General features: G+C 40.2%; 1 protein-coding gene across 5 annotated transcripts in view; it reads left to right on the plus strand.

Moving 5' to 3' along the window:
• Positions 1 to 17,601, plus strand: part of afap1l2 (actin filament associated protein 1-like 2) — a 257,647-nt gene that overhangs the window by 222,380 nt on the left and 17,666 nt on the right. For all 5 annotated transcript variants that reach the window (XM_078564680.1, XM_078564682.1, XM_078564684.1 and 2 more), the window contains 6 exons: positions 2,353 to 2,442; positions 5,109 to 5,199; positions 11,235 to 11,366; positions 14,132 to 14,343; positions 15,904 to 16,049; positions 16,823 to 16,931. In XM_078564680.1, coding sequence (XP_078420806.1) covers positions 2,353 to 2,442; positions 5,109 to 5,199; positions 11,235 to 11,366; positions 14,132 to 14,343; positions 15,904 to 16,049; positions 16,823 to 16,931 — 780 coding nt within the window. The remainder of the gene's footprint in view (positions 1 to 2,352; positions 2,443 to 5,108; positions 5,200 to 11,234; positions 11,367 to 14,131; positions 14,344 to 15,903; positions 16,050 to 16,822; positions 16,932 to 17,601) is intronic.

The following is a 17,601-nucleotide window of genomic DNA, read 5'->3' on the forward strand; positions in this document are numbered from 1 at the left end:
TGATTTTAATTCCTGCTGTGCTTAAAAACCAGTCATAATTTGAAAGCAGCCGCTGAACAACAGCAAGTGCAGGAACATCACATGTAAAGCTCAATAACTTGGGGTCTAGGCCCTTATAATGGCATGTGGAGGGATCAATAAGACAATCAAAATATCATGGATGAAATATATGAAGCTCATAACTCACATATGCTCAACATTCTGCAATTTTTATTTGATTTGTGCCAGGATTATTCATGGGACTGGGCAGAGGTATGCAGGAAGTTCCAGGCCATTGTAGAGTTGTGTTTATTGTGAACCAGAAAAGAGACTGCTGAGCAAATTGTAAATATTTGCTGAGGTATGGTTCCAGGGTAGTAGACATTTTGACCTCACCCAAGTACTGATCATTTAGAAGCATAGATCTTGAAACTGAGCTACTAACAACAAAGCTTATGATGGTGCAGTCCAACAACTTAATTCACATTTCTTCAGCAAGCTTAATGTGCAGCCATTTCTTCTTCAATTTAATTGATTTATTTGTAATAGATTTTCTTAAAAAGGCTCAATCAACTTCAACTTCAAGCATATATTGATCACTAGGAGAAATACAATATGTTACGGAAGACTTGGTGACTCCTCAAACAAGTGTGGGTGGCTGCAGCACCAAGGTCCAATGATTCATTATTACAGATGCTGACTCCCAGTGTTTGCAAAACTTGGGTATACTGCAGCCTTGTCTGAGTTCAGTGTCTTCTTTGTCAGCTGCAGTTCATTGAACTACAGATCAAAGGAGTACAACACTTTGAAAGAGAAAAACAAAGAAAAAGCATTACTGAGAACTGTCTAATAGAGAAATTAAAACTGCAAAAACTTAGGCAAACCTCTTCCCCTTGTGCTAACTTTGATTGAAAAACTGAGGCTATTTCGAGTTTGTAATCTTTTCCTCCTTATTAGTACAGATACCAGAAAGCCAATTACTTTTGCTGCAAAAGCTTGTTTTCAATTTTACATATAATATAATGGGATCATTAAACAGTTGGAGCATTGTATAGCTGCAAAACAATGTGAAGAGAGTACCTGCAAATTGCAGCAAGAAAAGACTAATTTATATTTTTAATTTTTAAAACATCATCTGCAAGAAGTTTACATGCTCTTAAGATACAATTCCATACAGAGAACATAGTACATGTTTCACAGCGCTGTATTTTTTTTAAAAAATCAATTACAAGCAAATCAGTTTAATTGAAGAAGAAATGGGTGCACATTAAGGTTCCTGAAGAAATGTGAATTGATTTGTTGGACTGGTGAGTACTCTCATATTTGCAAGTAAATACACTGGTGATCATGGATGGTTATACATTATGCAGTACTATACATTAGGGTGATTGATGCATGATCGGTGATCAAGCCAGGGTTGTCTCACCCTATCAGCCTCTTTATGCTCTTGCAGCCTGGGGATGGGGGTGGTAGTGGTGGGTGGGGAGAGAAAAAAACATGAAAAAAACAAAGAAAAACAAACTCTCAAAAAGATCAATGTTTTAATCACCTTGACAGTCCCAGCAGAGTGTGTAATGTCTAATGTCCAGTATATTGGCAACAACATTTTAAAAGATATTCTATGAATGGTACCATCTGTCTGCCTCGGTGTCATTAGAGTGAGAATGCAACTGTATTCTACTCCGGTATAATAGGGATGATGTCCCACCTCAGAGTGCAACATGATATATGTCGATAACTCCAATACCATTGCACTGTCTGACTGTCTGTAATGACCATATTGAAATGGCTGTAATATTTATTGATTATATTGAAGCACCTCGTGATCCATGTGTAAAAGTTGAATCTGATCGCATTTTTTGTGATGGCGATTTAGAATTGTTTTGTAATGTTCTTTCAGATGTTTTATGAATAAAGTATATTTTTCCAAAAAAAACTAGATGTTGTCCCTTCCCCATTCTCGGCAGTCTCACATTTATCTACATTATTGAGATTGAACTTCAGCTTCATATATGCCTGAATTTTAAGATGGTGACAAAATTGCAGGGGAAATAAATTACCCTGATACTTTACCACAAATAATCTTCCTTCAGCATATCCTTAAGTGACTGTCTGAATCAACTGATGTTCTGCAGCATGCAAAGTATTTTTTCTTAAATTGACCTACAGGAGTAAAATCCTTTGCAGTAATACAGCAATTTCTAGACTTGTTATCACAATTAAACAAAGACAACCTAATCTAGGTAACTGCAACATACAATCCTTGATTGTCTACAAATGTGTGAATGGTTTGGCCAGAGTTTTCCATTGGTTGATTTTAACATTTAAACACAGTAAATACAGTCCTTTTGTTTGTTTTACAATTCAATGTAGGTGATTCAGGAGATCAGCAACATTCAAGGTGATGGCTTTACTGATGGAAATCTTGTAGCCGTAGACCATTCCCGCATTCATGGCCAAAGGGTGAGTCACTGCTTAGTGAGAAGTACGTGCAGTTGACATTCTCATTTATTGTGCACTGTTCTTATTAGAGCCTCTGTTTATATTAGTAACCAGACCTCAAAGAGAAGCTGACACTCTCTCAAATCTTTATTTCACCACAAAGTGCTGTTTCCCCTAAGAAGTGGCAGCAAAGTGTGAAGCAGTAACACAGAATGATCATGGCAAATTGGTCTCTGTGAACATGCAATACAATAATGCCATGATGTTATCAGCTTCTCTGATAATAGCTCTGAGAATGGCTTTGGGCTCCACTGCTTGCTGTGTTAGGAACTCCAAAATTTTCCTGTGTATCATCATGTGGGTGTAATGTACCCACATGAACAGAATTGCATAGATCTGATTTAGCAGGCTCAGGAGTGAGAGGCTGACTACTACCTAACCTTCAGTCCTAATTGTCAGATCCCACTTTTACCTCTGACTCTTCTTGTACCATGAGGGGTACCAAAAGAAGGTGTGTCAAACATAAAAAGATTCCAAAGAAGTGTGAAGAGGGGCAGGTAATATACTTTGTTTTTCTTGTACTGCAAAGGGGTTGTGGGATTCATGGGAAGACTGTGGCATAGTGGTATTGTTACTGGCTAGTATTCCAGAGACCCAGGGAAATGCTCTGGGGACCTGGGTTTGAATCCCAACACGGCAGATGGTGAAATTTGAATTCAATAAAAATCTGGAATTAAAAGTCTGAAACCATTACCGATTGTCATAAAAGCCCATCTTGTTCACTAATGCCCTTGAGGGAAGGAAATCTGTTGTCCTTACCTGGTCTGGCCTACATGTGACTCTAGACCACAAGCAATGTGGTTGACTCTTAAATGTCCTCTGAACAAGGGCAATTAGGAATGGACAATAAATGCTGGCCCAGCCATGCATGACCATCCCATGAATGAATAATAAAAAAGGTAGGTGCAATCATTTCCACAGCCACCTCTCTTCACAAAACACCACGCTCTTGGCCTCTATCTCTGAATGGATTTGCTCTATATCTCCATCATGTGGATCAAATCTGGTTCAGTTCCCTGAACTTAGTCACTTATTTCTTCACTCCATAAGTCTCTTTAAGTAGCTCCCTTCATCTCCTCCTAGTATGTTCATCCCTATCCCTTCACTCCCCCAATCTTTCCTCCCCATTTACAGTCCATTTGGAGTCCAAACTCTTCCATCCTCCCCAGTCATGTGGATTTAAGGCATTGCAAACAGTTTTTAGATAGGCTCTATAGGTTTGCCGATTTAAACTGGCTGACCCACAAGTTACATTGGGGTTATGCCACCACCTGAAGGCAGGCAGATGTCTCACTGTACCTCAGCTCTGAAGATGCCTTGTGAGTTTTGTGTACAGTTGGTCCATCTAGTTGACCCAGCAATTGTCAACTTTTTTCCAGTAAGATACCTCCATATTATTAAATGTATTGGCATGGAATTTTAAATAAGAATAACAGTGAGGCTATCAGTGTTCATTCACTATTATTAATCAGGAAATCTGGCAGCAACTTGTGGAGCATACAGAAGTTTGGATATATAGAAGTGCTGTCAGAGACACCCTTCTGCTCAAGAGGGTGCATATTGAGTCTTAGGGCGGAATTGTCCCAGATTTGCACTAAGTGCTGTAGCGGGCATGACAAAGAATGTATTCCCATCGGCTGCAGTGGTGGATTTTCACGCCTTATCATCCCAATCCCACTTTATTAATCATGCATTTCCGGGAAGCATGCCGTTTTGATGGCGGGCGGGCTCTCATTTGCCCGCATGCTGTCACCTCACCGTTTCCTCATGCCGGGTGCCATATTTGAAGTGCAGCTATGCATGCGCCTCTGTGTTTCCAGTCCAGGACTCTGGCACAGAAGACATGGCCCCAAAAGGCAAGAAGGCTGCAGCCACCAGACTCAGTGCTGCGTCACTGAAGCGCCTTTTGGATGCCGTGGAGGCCCACCATGATGTCTTCTATCCCGGTCTGGCCGCAGGAGGTCCAGCAATCTCACCACTGCAGCTTGGTAGGTGATGGCAGTGGTGATCAGTGCCAGTGCTGCACAGAAGAGGTTGGCCATCCAGTTCAGACAGAGGATGAATGATCTCATCTGTGCCGCCAGGGTAAGGCAACCATCTCATCATTCTAAACTCACCCACTCACAAGGCCATCACACATTCACTGGCATCTCACTCACTGCCAACTCAAGGGACATCACCACTCACTCTCTCACACACACCCTCATATCTCCATCTGGCCTCATCTCCTCTAGCGACTGCCTCCTCAGCCCTCACCATCTTGAGGCCACTTGAACAGACCAACATGTGCCCCCACACACACACCCTGGGTTAGCCCACTTCCCCAGTACAGTCGTTGCCCTGCAGCCTCTTCCCTTGCCTGAAGGCACTTCTATCAATCTTTGGGTGGCATTGCCAACTACCATGAAGACAACCACCACCTAGGCTACCACATCATTCCAACTCCAGACAATGTTGTACTCCAAGGGAAAAAAAAAATCTTTAAATGACTAAAAATTGCCAGTGTGAGGCACTGTTCATTCAATTATCTTTGAAGTTAAGTTTTAATCAGTGCTATGATATTTAAACATGCGGCAATGGTGTGCGTGGGCATAACATTGGTCTTGTGGTCTTCTGTTCTATTTTAGCTGGATTCATCAGAACGCTATTCAGGTGCGTCAGAGAGTGGAAACAGTACTGATGGTGGATCTGTGCATGATATCACGGAGACCAAGGATGGTAAGGCAAGCCTTTTCTATCAATAAATGTAATGGGTTATATTTTTGTCTTTACTATTTTGTTGTAAAATATTGGCTAGGTGGAGCACAGAGAAAATCTTGACAGAATGTATTCCATCCTACTTTCTTTAATGGAAGGAAAACTGAGTGTGCTCTGTTATAGATGTATAGTTTTCCTTTCTGCTCACTGATTTCCTGGCACAAAGTACAACTCTACCTGCTATGGTTTGTTAATTAACTGTTCAGTTATAGCCCAGTGATTGGATGTATAGTTACAAATGAATAAGACATGATAAGAAGGATGGGATTGGCCTTGTCCTTTTGCAACCCAGCTTCTCCTGATGGTCATGTGATGAACATCTGCCAGAACAAGGAAAGGCCATTTGGCCCATCAACCCTTTTCCTTCTGCAGACCATGTGCACTCTGCTCTGTTGTGAACTTTATCCTACTAAGTTTGTTGAAGAAAGTATAGCGTAATTTCTTTCCCACCCAAAATTAACTTCAAGGACCATCAAAATATATAACTTTACAGGTTCCAATACTGAGCCCTGGTGGGCTGTTTCCATTGATAATACATCTAGAATTCAGCAGGATTGGAGCCAAAGTGTTCTTGGGGTATTTAATCACCTCTACTTTTACTTTCCCTAAACTTTAATCCAATTCTGTGGCAAAGATTTATCCATTTTGCATCTCTTAATCAAGTCATTAATTGCCTGGGTTGGAAGTCTGTACCATATATATTCACTACTACATCAAAAAAAAATACTGTGACCTTTTGTCTCACTTAAGCATCATTAACTTAAAACTTTGGACCATTGTTATGTGCTTACAGTCCAAGTTAAATAGCCTCCTTCATGCCATTGAGTATTTTAATACTGGATCATGTTTCTTCTTACACACTTTTCCCTCCAATGAAAATAATTCAGTGAGTCTTTCTCACAATTCAATCTGTAAACCCGAGAATCTATTTTCTTGTCTGAATTGTTAATTGGCATTGTTTCATTGTGTACTCGCTTTTAGATTTTTAGGATCTTTGTGATAGACATACTATCTTGGCTCAGCATCAACTCCAACAAACTTCTTATTCCTTGCAGACCACTTTGTGCTTTTTTCCTGCCCGATATGATATGGTAAATATGGTAAATTGAGTGAGAATGGGGAACCTCACGGAGAACCTGCCACTATATTCCAATATACTGGAATATATCCCCTGTCACCACGTGACCTTTTGTCTTTGCTAGGTAGATTGAATGTACACTATCGGATGGAGAGTCACAGTAGCAGACACATTTATTTAACATTAAACAACTAATTGAACAGCATTCAGTACAAATTGTATATCTATGGTACTTACAGCCTTTACTATTCCATTCAAGATGTCAAAACAACAAAGATGCTTTTGTCATTTGGCATAAAATTGATCCTTAATAAAACACCACTTACTTTTTCTCTGAGGCACAGATTACCATGAAGTTTCCACCTAACTACCCTGCCTCTGCCTCTAATGCCTTCAAATTCACTGGACTCATTGAGTTCATCGAAGCAAATTTAAGTCCACAATAGGAAGCTCTACAAAGAAACGTTGACCCTCACATATGGACTTGACCTATGTCTTCACCCCAGACACAATAATGCATCAAAACCAGTAGCCAGGATATCAATCACCTAGGATGTTTTGTGTTGAATTAGATGGCTTGATTCATTTTTCTGAAATAGACAGATTTTGAATTACCTCTAGGGCATGCCTAAGTATAGTGTGAATAATCAAACTATACATACCAAGGATTTCCATATAGAATGTATATTACAGACAGGCTATTATTTGTAGCTCAGTACAAGTCTCTGCCTTGTTTATGATGAGGCGAATATTGGACCCACAAACAGGCCCTGGTGTGGGTACTCTGGTTAATTTGCCAGATACAGCTTTTTCTTTATGCTATGCCAATCATCAGTCTAGTTTCACCCTGATCTAGAATATCAATATTCAATCAACATTTAATTCCCTACATTTCTTGTAACATGTTTTGCTAATCTCTAGATGTGTTATAGATTCACAAACTAAAATAATTGAATATGGAATTCATGAATGGAGGTGGATGAAAGAGTTCATAGAATCACAGAATAATACAGCATAGAAGGAGGCCATTCAGCCCATTGCGTTTGTGCCAGTTCTTTGAAGCTGATATCTAATTAGCCCCACAGCTTTGCCATTTCCCCATCGCCCTGCAAAATGTTCCTTTTCAAGTATCTATCCAATTCCCATTTGAAAGTTATTATTGAATCTGCTTCCACAACCCTTCCGGGCAAAGCATTTCAGATCATGCCAAATTGCTGCAAAAATAGCTTTTTCCTCATCACCTGCATTCCAATTATTTAATTTGTAACCTCTGGCCTCTGACAATCCTGCCAGTAGAAAGAGTTTGCTTACTGCGTCTGACAGTTCCTGGTGATAAATGTTGATATTTTTGTATAGTGAGGAAAAATATCCTCTTGACTCATTACTTATATGTAGGTGCATATAGCTCCGTGTGAGACATCAAAAAGTCAAGATTAATGAGGACGGTGTTTACCCAAATATCATTGTCAGGTGGTACAGACCCTTTAGAGAACAAGATCTTTGATTTTGTTCTCTGTTGCTGAAGTTGGTGGGTGGTGTGTGGTTTATAGCAGATCTGGTATTATTTTTATTGAGATAGTGGTGCCTTGTGTCGTTTTTCTTACATATGTTAAGTTTCATCCCACAGTATGTAAATACAAAATCTGGTTTAAACACTTTGAAATTTTGCTATTTTCAAAACAATAGCATTACTTCAGAGTTACAGGGAACTATGAAACTGAGAAAAGCATCAAAGGAACTCCCGTGCCCACTGATTCAGACAGACAGCAGCTCCTTTTAATCTGTGTTTTAACATTGTTTACAAATTCTGAAGTAAAACAGACTCAAGTAGCGTTATGTTCCTTCTGTCGGGTCGCTTTGCTTGCAAGCACGGTTGCACGCCTATCTACCGGTGGGTGAGTTGGCAAACAATATACTGCAGACGCAGAGACCAATATAAGAAGAAGCACATGCTGCTTATTTACATGAGTCACAGATCATGAACACAATGTGTGCTTCTCCAACCAGACCCTATTCTAAACTACTGGTTAACATTGTTGCCTGCGCTACGCAGCAATTGGGTAATACAGTCACGTTGTCAATCTGCTCACATTCTCTTAAAGGTGTATTGCACCTCAGATTACCACATCCAGAATCACAGTACTGTATTGCTAGTTAATTTTTGTTTAAATATAAATCCATTTTTCTGCTTTGAGCTTCATTAAATGTTTAGATTTTTTTAGGACTTTAGGTATGCTGTTCCAACACAGTTACAACATTGACATCTACCCAACTTTGTGGAAAATTACCAATGTCTCTGCTATCCAAAAAAAGCTGGACAAATCCAGCCTAGACAATGTCGACCCTAAAAGCCAATTCTCAATCATCAGCAAAGTGATGGAATGAGTCATCGACAGTGGTATTAAGTGGTGCTTACTCACCAATAAACTGCTCACTGAAGCAGATTTTAGTTTTATTAAGACTCCTCGGCTTTGCCGAGAAGTAGACATAAGAGCTGAAAGTAAGAGCATAAGAATTAGGAGCTGGGGAAGACCATACAGCCCATCGAGCCTGTTCTGCCATTCATGGCTGATCTTGGGCTTCAACTCCACTTTCCTGCCCACTCCCTTGATTCTTTGAGAGACCAAAAATCTGCCTATCTCAGCCTTAAATATATTCTGTGATGGCACATCCACAAATCTCTGGGGTAGAGAATTCCAAAGATTCACAACCCTTTGAGTGAAGGAATTTCTCCTGATCTCAGTCCTAAATGATCAAATGATCAGCCTCTTATCCTGAAACAAACTGTGTCCCCTTGGTCTAGATTCCCTGGCCCGGGGAAACAATGGCCTGGATTTTCATGGAGTTGGAACAACTCTGGAGCCACTTAAAAATGTTGAGTGGAACCCAAATCTGGGATTTCTACCCCCTTTCCCTAACCACCCCCCCCGCCCTCAATTTTTGCTTGCTTGGGATAAGGGTGTGGGTAAACAGCCAACTCCATTATGGGGTATACACTTCCTAGTCTCTGCAATTTTTGTGGAGTCCGGCCAACATTTGGATAGCTCGTGCTTTACAGCCTCTCGGAAGAATCGTGAACCTCAGTCATTTGGGTACCTTTAGAAAGGTAAATTCAAAAGATCTTACCCATGCTTTCCAATCTCCCTTCCATGCTCCCCTTGCCCCCTCCATTCCAACTTAGTGCCAATTCGTGTCCCCACCCACCCACATGGCCCTCATACCATCCCTGTCAACTGATGCCAACTCATGCCTCTTGCATGCCCGTTCGCCCAGTATGCACAATGTACAGAACCAATTAGTCATATAGTAACAATGGCATGTGTGTAACTGCTCAGAAAGAAACGATAGTTCACAAATTTTCTTCTGAAAAAAAACTGCTGTTCCTACAACCCTATAAAAGTGTCAGTCAGACAGCCAAGCATGCATTATGAGGACAGGTGTAAGAACTCTTTCAGTAGAACACCAAGCATACATAATAAGGCTAGGCTGAAAGCCCAGACTCACAAAAGGATTATCTCAGCAGGGTGTTCTGTTTTGATACCTGGAGAGAACCGTTGACTTTGCTGGATTGCCATCTTAAGTGGTTATAATAAGTGGTTCTTTCTGTGATCTCTTTTGTCAATGCTTTGATGTTTATTTACACAAAATTAAGAAGTGTTTGAAGCCTCTGTTATTGATACTTTAATGGTCTGATTGATACTGGGTGAATGGGCATGGAAGGGCCATAAGTTGGCATGGGGTTCATAATGGGGGTGGGGGTAAGTAGGGGGAATGAGGTGGTATGGGGAGTGGGTGGGGTGAGTGGTAAGGGCTAGAAGGCCTTTGATATAACTAAGACAAAAAAACGGGGCATGCCTTCTAACCAGATCGCCTCTGCAGTTGGCTGCCTTCACTCTGTTTCCAGGATCGGTGGGCCCAACTCCATCCTGCAACCGTGCCCTTCCTGAAGTAAAGATCATGACATTCAGGGGCCTTTCTACCGAGGGAGATCTGACAAATTGGAAAATAACCCAAATCAAGCTACTCACCTCAACAGTGAAAGTCCAGCCCTGTGTCTCTCTGACCTTCCTCCGGTTCACAACAGCCAACCTCTCTCCAAATTCACAGAGACACTTTATCTCTGCCTGATTATGTTTGTTGAAGAAATGACTGATCTATTTTCCGCTCTATTCATTGCAGTTTTATGTAAAGAAACACTTACGCTGAAAAAAAGCTGCCTTTTCCACATTTTCTATCAATTGAAAAGGCAAGCCTTTTCTATTTTGTTCTTGTCAAATTGAAACAGAAGGTCTTTTTCTTGTCTTGAACCATCAATACCAATTCAACTTTTCTTCTGTCAAGTTACTAAAATATAAGCAACAAAATAAAAACTAACAAATGCCTATCTCATTTATGGTAGTGTGATGGTTATGGTACAGAACTAAAACCTAGAGGTCATGAGATCAAATGCCAACATGGTAAATTTAAAATTGAATTCAGTAAATCTGGTCATTTGTGGATGAGCATGTTTGCTGTGACAATGGCTGGAGATGGTATTCTTTCTTCTTCCATGGTATTGTATTCTATGGTAACTTTCTAAAAGTATATATTATATATAGTTTTCTTTTATTTCTACTAGTGGCGCAGATCCATATTATCTTGATATTGGGGCACATAATAAAATTCATTGCTGCTGGTAGTTTCCAGAATTTCCTGTTCTTATTTCAGATTCCCAGCTTTGTTGGTCATGCTTGTTTTTCTGGACATTTGGGTGACAGTCATTAATGGAACATTCATTAACATCTATTCATCTGGTTCAAAAAGCCAAATATGTGCGACAGTTTGGGAAATACAGGGATACAGTTGAAAGGGAAATGATAACAGGATCTTGGGGCATGTGCATGATTAAATTAGCCTTGGTATTTTCTTTTCTGCCCAGTGAAAAAGAAATCCAGCATTGGGGACCTTAAAACTGCAGGCCTGAAGCTGAGTAGTTTTATGAATCTTGGGAAAAAGAAACCTATATCTGTGGAGATTCCTATTAACAATAAGAAGAATGTTGAAGCATCAGGTAAGTTCACTGTGGGTTTTCCCAGTGTTAAGTAGGTGTTCTGTAGAATGTAGAGTTACTGCCACCATGTGGCACTTTACATTAATTAAATATAAGAAGAAACTCAGGCACAGCTTCAAGCTGCCAGTGTATTACTGATTGTAAATGGGCTCACTGTTGTTATAGATTGAATATACAATGCATCATTGTCAAGCAGATAGCAGATTTTTCATGGTTTTTGTACCTGGGCATTAAGTTTAAGTTTATAGACTGTACTGTGAGCTGGACTACTGCCTCAAGCTACGGTTGAGGCAAAAACAGGAAATGTGGAATTAACATCTGAAGTAGAAAGATGGATTAATGCTTCTGACCAAACCCTTCATCAAAATCTGAAATGTCAGCCCACTTTCTCTTTTCAGATGCAGACTGACCTGCACATTTCCAGCATTTTATATTTTATTTTACATCGGTAATGTTTCTGTTCATAACAATTTTAGGGACTGAATAGACTGAAGATGACAGTCCCAAAATTGCCTCCCAAATCAATGTTTTACGTTGTTCTTGTGGATGGGCTAAATTGTCAGCCTGGACCTCTGTATAGGAGTAAGAATATAAGAAAACACAGAACAAGAAAAAGATTTAACTCTTTCCATGCACCATGTGCTTTCTACACCATCATGGACTGTAACAGGTTTAAACCAACAACATTCAAGAATATGTAACTTTGTACTCTCCGTTATTTAATCCCAGTGGGTTGCGTTCACAAGTGATGTTTTTATGGTCCCAGCATGGAAGACTTGTCTGGCTAAGAAACGAATTGAAGGTCATAGGGATAAACACAGACAGAAGTAACCTCAAAGCCGGTATAATCCATTAAGTGGTTGATGAACTTCACAGAATCACAAAGTGCAGAAGAGGCCCTTCGGCCCATCGAGTCTGCAACGACACATGAGAAACACCTGACCTATCTACCTAATCCCATTTACCAGCACTTGGCCCATAGCCTTGAATGTTATGACGTGCCAAGTGCTCATCCAAGTACTTTTTAAAGGATGTGAGGCAACCTGCCTCCACCACCCTCCCAAGCAGTGCAATCCAGACCGTCACCACCCTCTGGGTAAATAAGTTTTTCCTCACATCCCCCTTAAACATCCTGCCCCTCACCTTGAACTTGTGTCCCCTCGTGACTGACCCTTCAACTAAGGGGAACAGCTGCTCCCTAACCACCCTGTCCATGCCCCTCATAATCTTGTACATCTCGATCAAGTCACCCTTCAGTCTTCTCTGCTCCAACAAAAACAACCCAAGTCTATCCAACCTCTCTTCATAATTTAAATGTTTCATCCCAGGCAACATCCTGGTGAATCTCCTCTGCACCCACTCCAGTGTATTCACATCCTTCCTATAATGTGGCGACCAGAACTGCACACAGTACTCCAGCTGTGGCCTCACCAAGGTTCTATACAACTCCAACATGACCTCCCTACTTTTGTAATCTATGCCTCGATTGATAAAGGCAAGTGTCCCATATGCCTTTTTCACCACCCCACTAACATGCCCCTCCGCCTTCAGAGATCTATGGACACACACGCCAAGGTCCCTTTGTTCCTCAGAACTTCCTAGTGTCATGCCGTTCATTGAATACTTCCTTGTCAAATTACTCCTTCCAAATTGTATCACCTCACACTTTTCAGGGTTAAATTCCATCTGCCACTTATCTGCCCATTTGACCATCCCGTCTATATCTTCCTGTAGCCCAAGACACTCAACCTCACTGTTAACCACCCGGCCAATCTTTGTGTCATCCGCAAACTTACTAATCCTACCCCCCACATAGTCATCTACGTCGTTTATATAAATGACGAATAATAGAGGACCCAATACAGATCCCTGTGGTACGCCACTGGACACTGGCTTCCAGACACTAAAGCATCCTTCTGCCATCACCCTCCGTCTCCTACAACTAAGCCAATTTTGAATCCACCTTATCAAATTACCTTGTATCCGATGTGCATTTGCCTTCTTTATAAGTCTCCCATGTGGGACCTTGTCAAAGGCTTTGCTGAAATCCGTATAAACTACATCAACTGCACTACCCTCATCTGCACACCTGGTCACCTCCTCAAAAAATTCATTCAAATTTGTTAGGCATGACCTCCTCTGCATTTCTCTGTAGAACCTTCAATCCCATTCCTAACCAGATATTCAATCCAATGCTTTTGCCCAGCATTAATCGCTTACTTTTGGAGTCTATTCTACATTTCCACTACTCTATAAGAGAAAAAAAAATCTGCTTGAAATGAGGAATGCTGCTGGTAGAAAAGAGAAGGGGAAAATTCTGCCTACATAGATGCTTACAGGTATTTCTTCACAAATTATTAGACAAGGCCCATGACTATGAGCAGCCCAGGTGGCTAAAATCCCGATCCGCTAAAAGACAATAAAAGGAAAAAGGGGAAAAAAAGTATTGCCCTATATGGCATTAAGGATTGATGCTTCCTGTTTTCCCTCATTGTATAATTTCCCACACTTGCAATCAAAGAGTGGGTAGTAATGCCAAGCGATCAGCATGATGTGCCCACAAGAGCAGAATGCTGTAGTCATTGAAGAGGTTGCCCAGCAGAAAATGATAAGTGTGCAGATGCTAGGTGACACTGTCAAAAACAAACAGGCAGCCTCAATGTCAACTGTGCAAAATAGTGTTTCTAGAGTGGTGTTGTCTTTGGTTATGTTTGTGTGTGTGTGATGTGAACAACTTGTGCAGACTTGCATTCTTCTTTTGACAGGATATTTGAATGTGTTTATGAATAGCCAATGGCGTACACGTTGGTGCCAGGTGAAAAATGGACTTATTCTCTTCTACCAGGACAAGAGTAAAAACAAAGCTGTTCAAAATCCTCTGAGCCTAGAAGGCTGTGAGGTTATTCCTGACTCTACTCCAGAACATTTATATTCCTTCCGCATTCTGCAGGATGGTGAGGAGGTAGCTTCTCTAGAGGTAACTTTAACTCTACACAGTCATTGATACTGTCTCCCTTTGCCTAGTTCACAGTGAGTGCTATATGTGAAGGTCTAATGAATTCAAATTTTGAGTTTATAGCTGTGTGGAAGTCAAGTTGACATTTTTAACTAAAACTACAAATGTGGTTATAGAGTTGTTTTACCTATGCTATCAATCATGGCTAAGATCTGCTGTCATTTGGACTTGTCAGCTTCTGACCAGGTACAGTGAGCATGACCATAATACAACCGTCCCATTAAAATACCAGATATACACTAGGTAAAAACACCAACCAACCCTGTTCCTTCTAATACACTGTCAAAGATCAATTGGATATTCACCATGAAGGTTGCACTCTCTCACATAATGCAAGTGTTCAATACTAAAACTTATCTTAAGTTTAAATACTTTTGCCTATTAATTTCTCCTCCTCCCTCTAAATTAGTACTGAAAACATATTAGATGCAGACTATGTCAATTCTGCAGGGGCAGGCAGTGCCAGGGACACTGAGGAAAGCCACACGGGCTGCACAAGTAGAGGCCCATGACCCTTACTGCCTCCAGGGAATTGACATACATTAGACGCAGCACTGTAACAACCAATGTGTCACTCATCATTTTAACCAGCTCCCTTAATCTTCCAACTGGATCCATGTATTTATCCTTTATTTTGACTCTGTGAAATTCCTTGGTACGTTATCTACAATGAAGGTAACTATATAAATATAAATGTTATAGTTGCTGATGTTTTCACTTTTTTTGCTTCCTGTCTTGTTTCTACACACGTGTTCTGAACCTATTGCAAATCAAAGATGGTCTTCTAAAGATACTAATAAGTTTTGTATCAGGGATAAAAAGACATAGGAATTTATAGTAGAAAACGTTGATAGGAAGTTTGCAAGCACAAGGCTTTTGATATGTTACACCCATAAATGTTCATGTTATCAAATAAAACCAGATCTGTCTCAAAACCTTTCTTGTATATGCTATGTGGGTCAGCACAATTTCAGGAGGAATATTTAGGCTCAACCCACATTATGTTTTGTTATGGACTATCTAAAGACACTCGACACAGAGTCAGCTGTAGGGTGCATCAAGCAGCAGTTTATTCAATACAAGTATGCATAGAGGAATAGCATCCTCAGATTGCTCTAAGAGGCTGCTCAAAGTTACAGGTTTCCTTCATGTATTTATACCATTCTTATGGTAATTCATCATTGACTCACACTGTTCTTATCTGATAGGTCAGGCAACAGTTTATCACAGTTTAACCCATCGATCAGTCATCCACTTATCCTAGCCTTACCAAAAGGTCACATTCCTTACTACACCTAATCTAATGATCATTTTTACTGCAAGCACTTTTAAATCTTGTACCAGCAATTTGGTGAAGCCTGAGTATCCCAGGGTGCACCAGTTCAGTCTAAAGCCAATTTATCTAGTCCTGCCAAAAAGTCCAAGAGCTGAATGGTCAAAAAGAAGAGAGATTAGCAAAAATAGCAAAAAAAATTAGGAGAAAATTAGAGATGATGAAAGTATTCTATTTCTCTTTTGCAGGCTAAGTCTTCAGAAGAGATGGGTTACTGGCTTGGTCTTCTGCTGGCAGAATCAGGATCTAAGACAGACCCTGAAGAGTTCACTTATGACTATGTAGATGCTGACCGAGTGTCTTGTATAGTGCATGCAGCCAAACATTCTTTATAGTAAGTCACATTTCTGTTTCAAAACACATTTTTTGCAATACTTGGCTGGTCTATTGGATGAAGTAGCATCTCATGTAGAGCTAATATCCAGTTATTTGCACTGGCTTAAGTGAATATTATTGTTCCATGAAGGAAGCGAGCTAGGCATAATCTTTTACTTAATGTTATCTGAAATGATGGGATTTTCAAGAAAAATCTTGTGCTTGAAAAGCAACATTACTGATAAAGTTAGAATCTTTCGTGGTGTTGAGTAGCTGGTCAGTCTAATTGGGAATTATGCCTCTTTAAGGGGATAAACACAAAGCTTTAACAAGTACATTTTTCTTTGGTCAATTGTTTAATTTGAAACTCATTCCTAAGACTTAAGGGATGGTGTTGTAAACCGCTGAGCCATTCAGGCTTCAAAGTAAGTTGGACATTTTTTGCATATATACACATACATATCATGTCACATGTGCTCTGCCTGAAGGCAGGTCCTTTGTTTGTCGTCTGCTAATGCTTCATCCTGAGCCTTTTTTCTTGGCAGTGTTTGTCAGTGGTGGTTTGCCATTGCCTTTTACTCTCAGGGTGAGGAGGCTGGGATATTGAACCCGTGCTGTTGGTGTTGTTCTGAACCACATGCTAATCATCTAGCCAACTGAGATAACCAGCCCCCATTATATACATATATAAAGATGGAAAAGATGTGTAAGAAGCACACTATGGTTTATTATACTGACTGTTTGTTTTATAGCACAGGCCATCTGTTTCACTGGCATTTTCTTACCCTCTAGTTTACTGCAGCGAAGATACTCAGAGCCAAACACATACATCGATGATTTGCCAGTGGTACAGAACCAATCAGATGACCTGTATGATGATGTGGATATACCTGAATCTGTGGTAGGAAACTGTGATCTGATATGTAAAGAATGCAAAAGATCACATTTTTAATTGAAATGCTTTGATAGTACAGAAACATTCATCTTGATTTATGTCTTAACAACAACAAAGGAAAGAGCATAAGAGTTTAACCAATATATAATTTCTGGTAAACATTCAGGGATAGAGTCTCTGCTTTAGGCAGAATCAGGGATTCTAGTGCAAATTGCACCAAAAATCCCTTCATTTTGATAAGTGTTTTTTTCCCCAAACTGCCCAAAGCAAAATCCACCATAAACCAGCACAATTAGGCAGTGTTTTAAGACATGTTTTTTAAAAAAATCCTAGATATATTTAAGAGTGGTAACTTGGAATAGATGAAAATGAGTTTATCACAAAAAAATATGTTTCAATTCACAGTGTCAATCCACCACGTGTGAGTAACCTGATTTTAAATGACTGAAAATGACTTTAAAAAAATAGACAAAATTATTTTCTAGAAGTATCAGCTGTGGCTCAGTTGGTCATACTCTTACCTCTGAGTCACAAGATTCCAGTTTCAAGTCCTATTCTAGGGCTTTGAGCAGAAAAATCAAGGCTGACAGTGTCTGACACTAAGGTGCTGCCCCCTGGAGCAGATTGTTAAACCATCTGCCTACTTGGGTGGTTGTAATAGATCCCATGGTATTAA

The sequence above is a fragment of the Cetorhinus maximus genome, chromosome 20 (genome assembly GCF_964194155.1).
Source record: "Cetorhinus maximus chromosome 20, sCetMax3.hap1.1, whole genome shotgun sequence".
NCBI classification, from domain to species: Eukaryota; Metazoa; Chordata; class Chondrichthyes; order Lamniformes; family Cetorhinidae; genus Cetorhinus; species Cetorhinus maximus.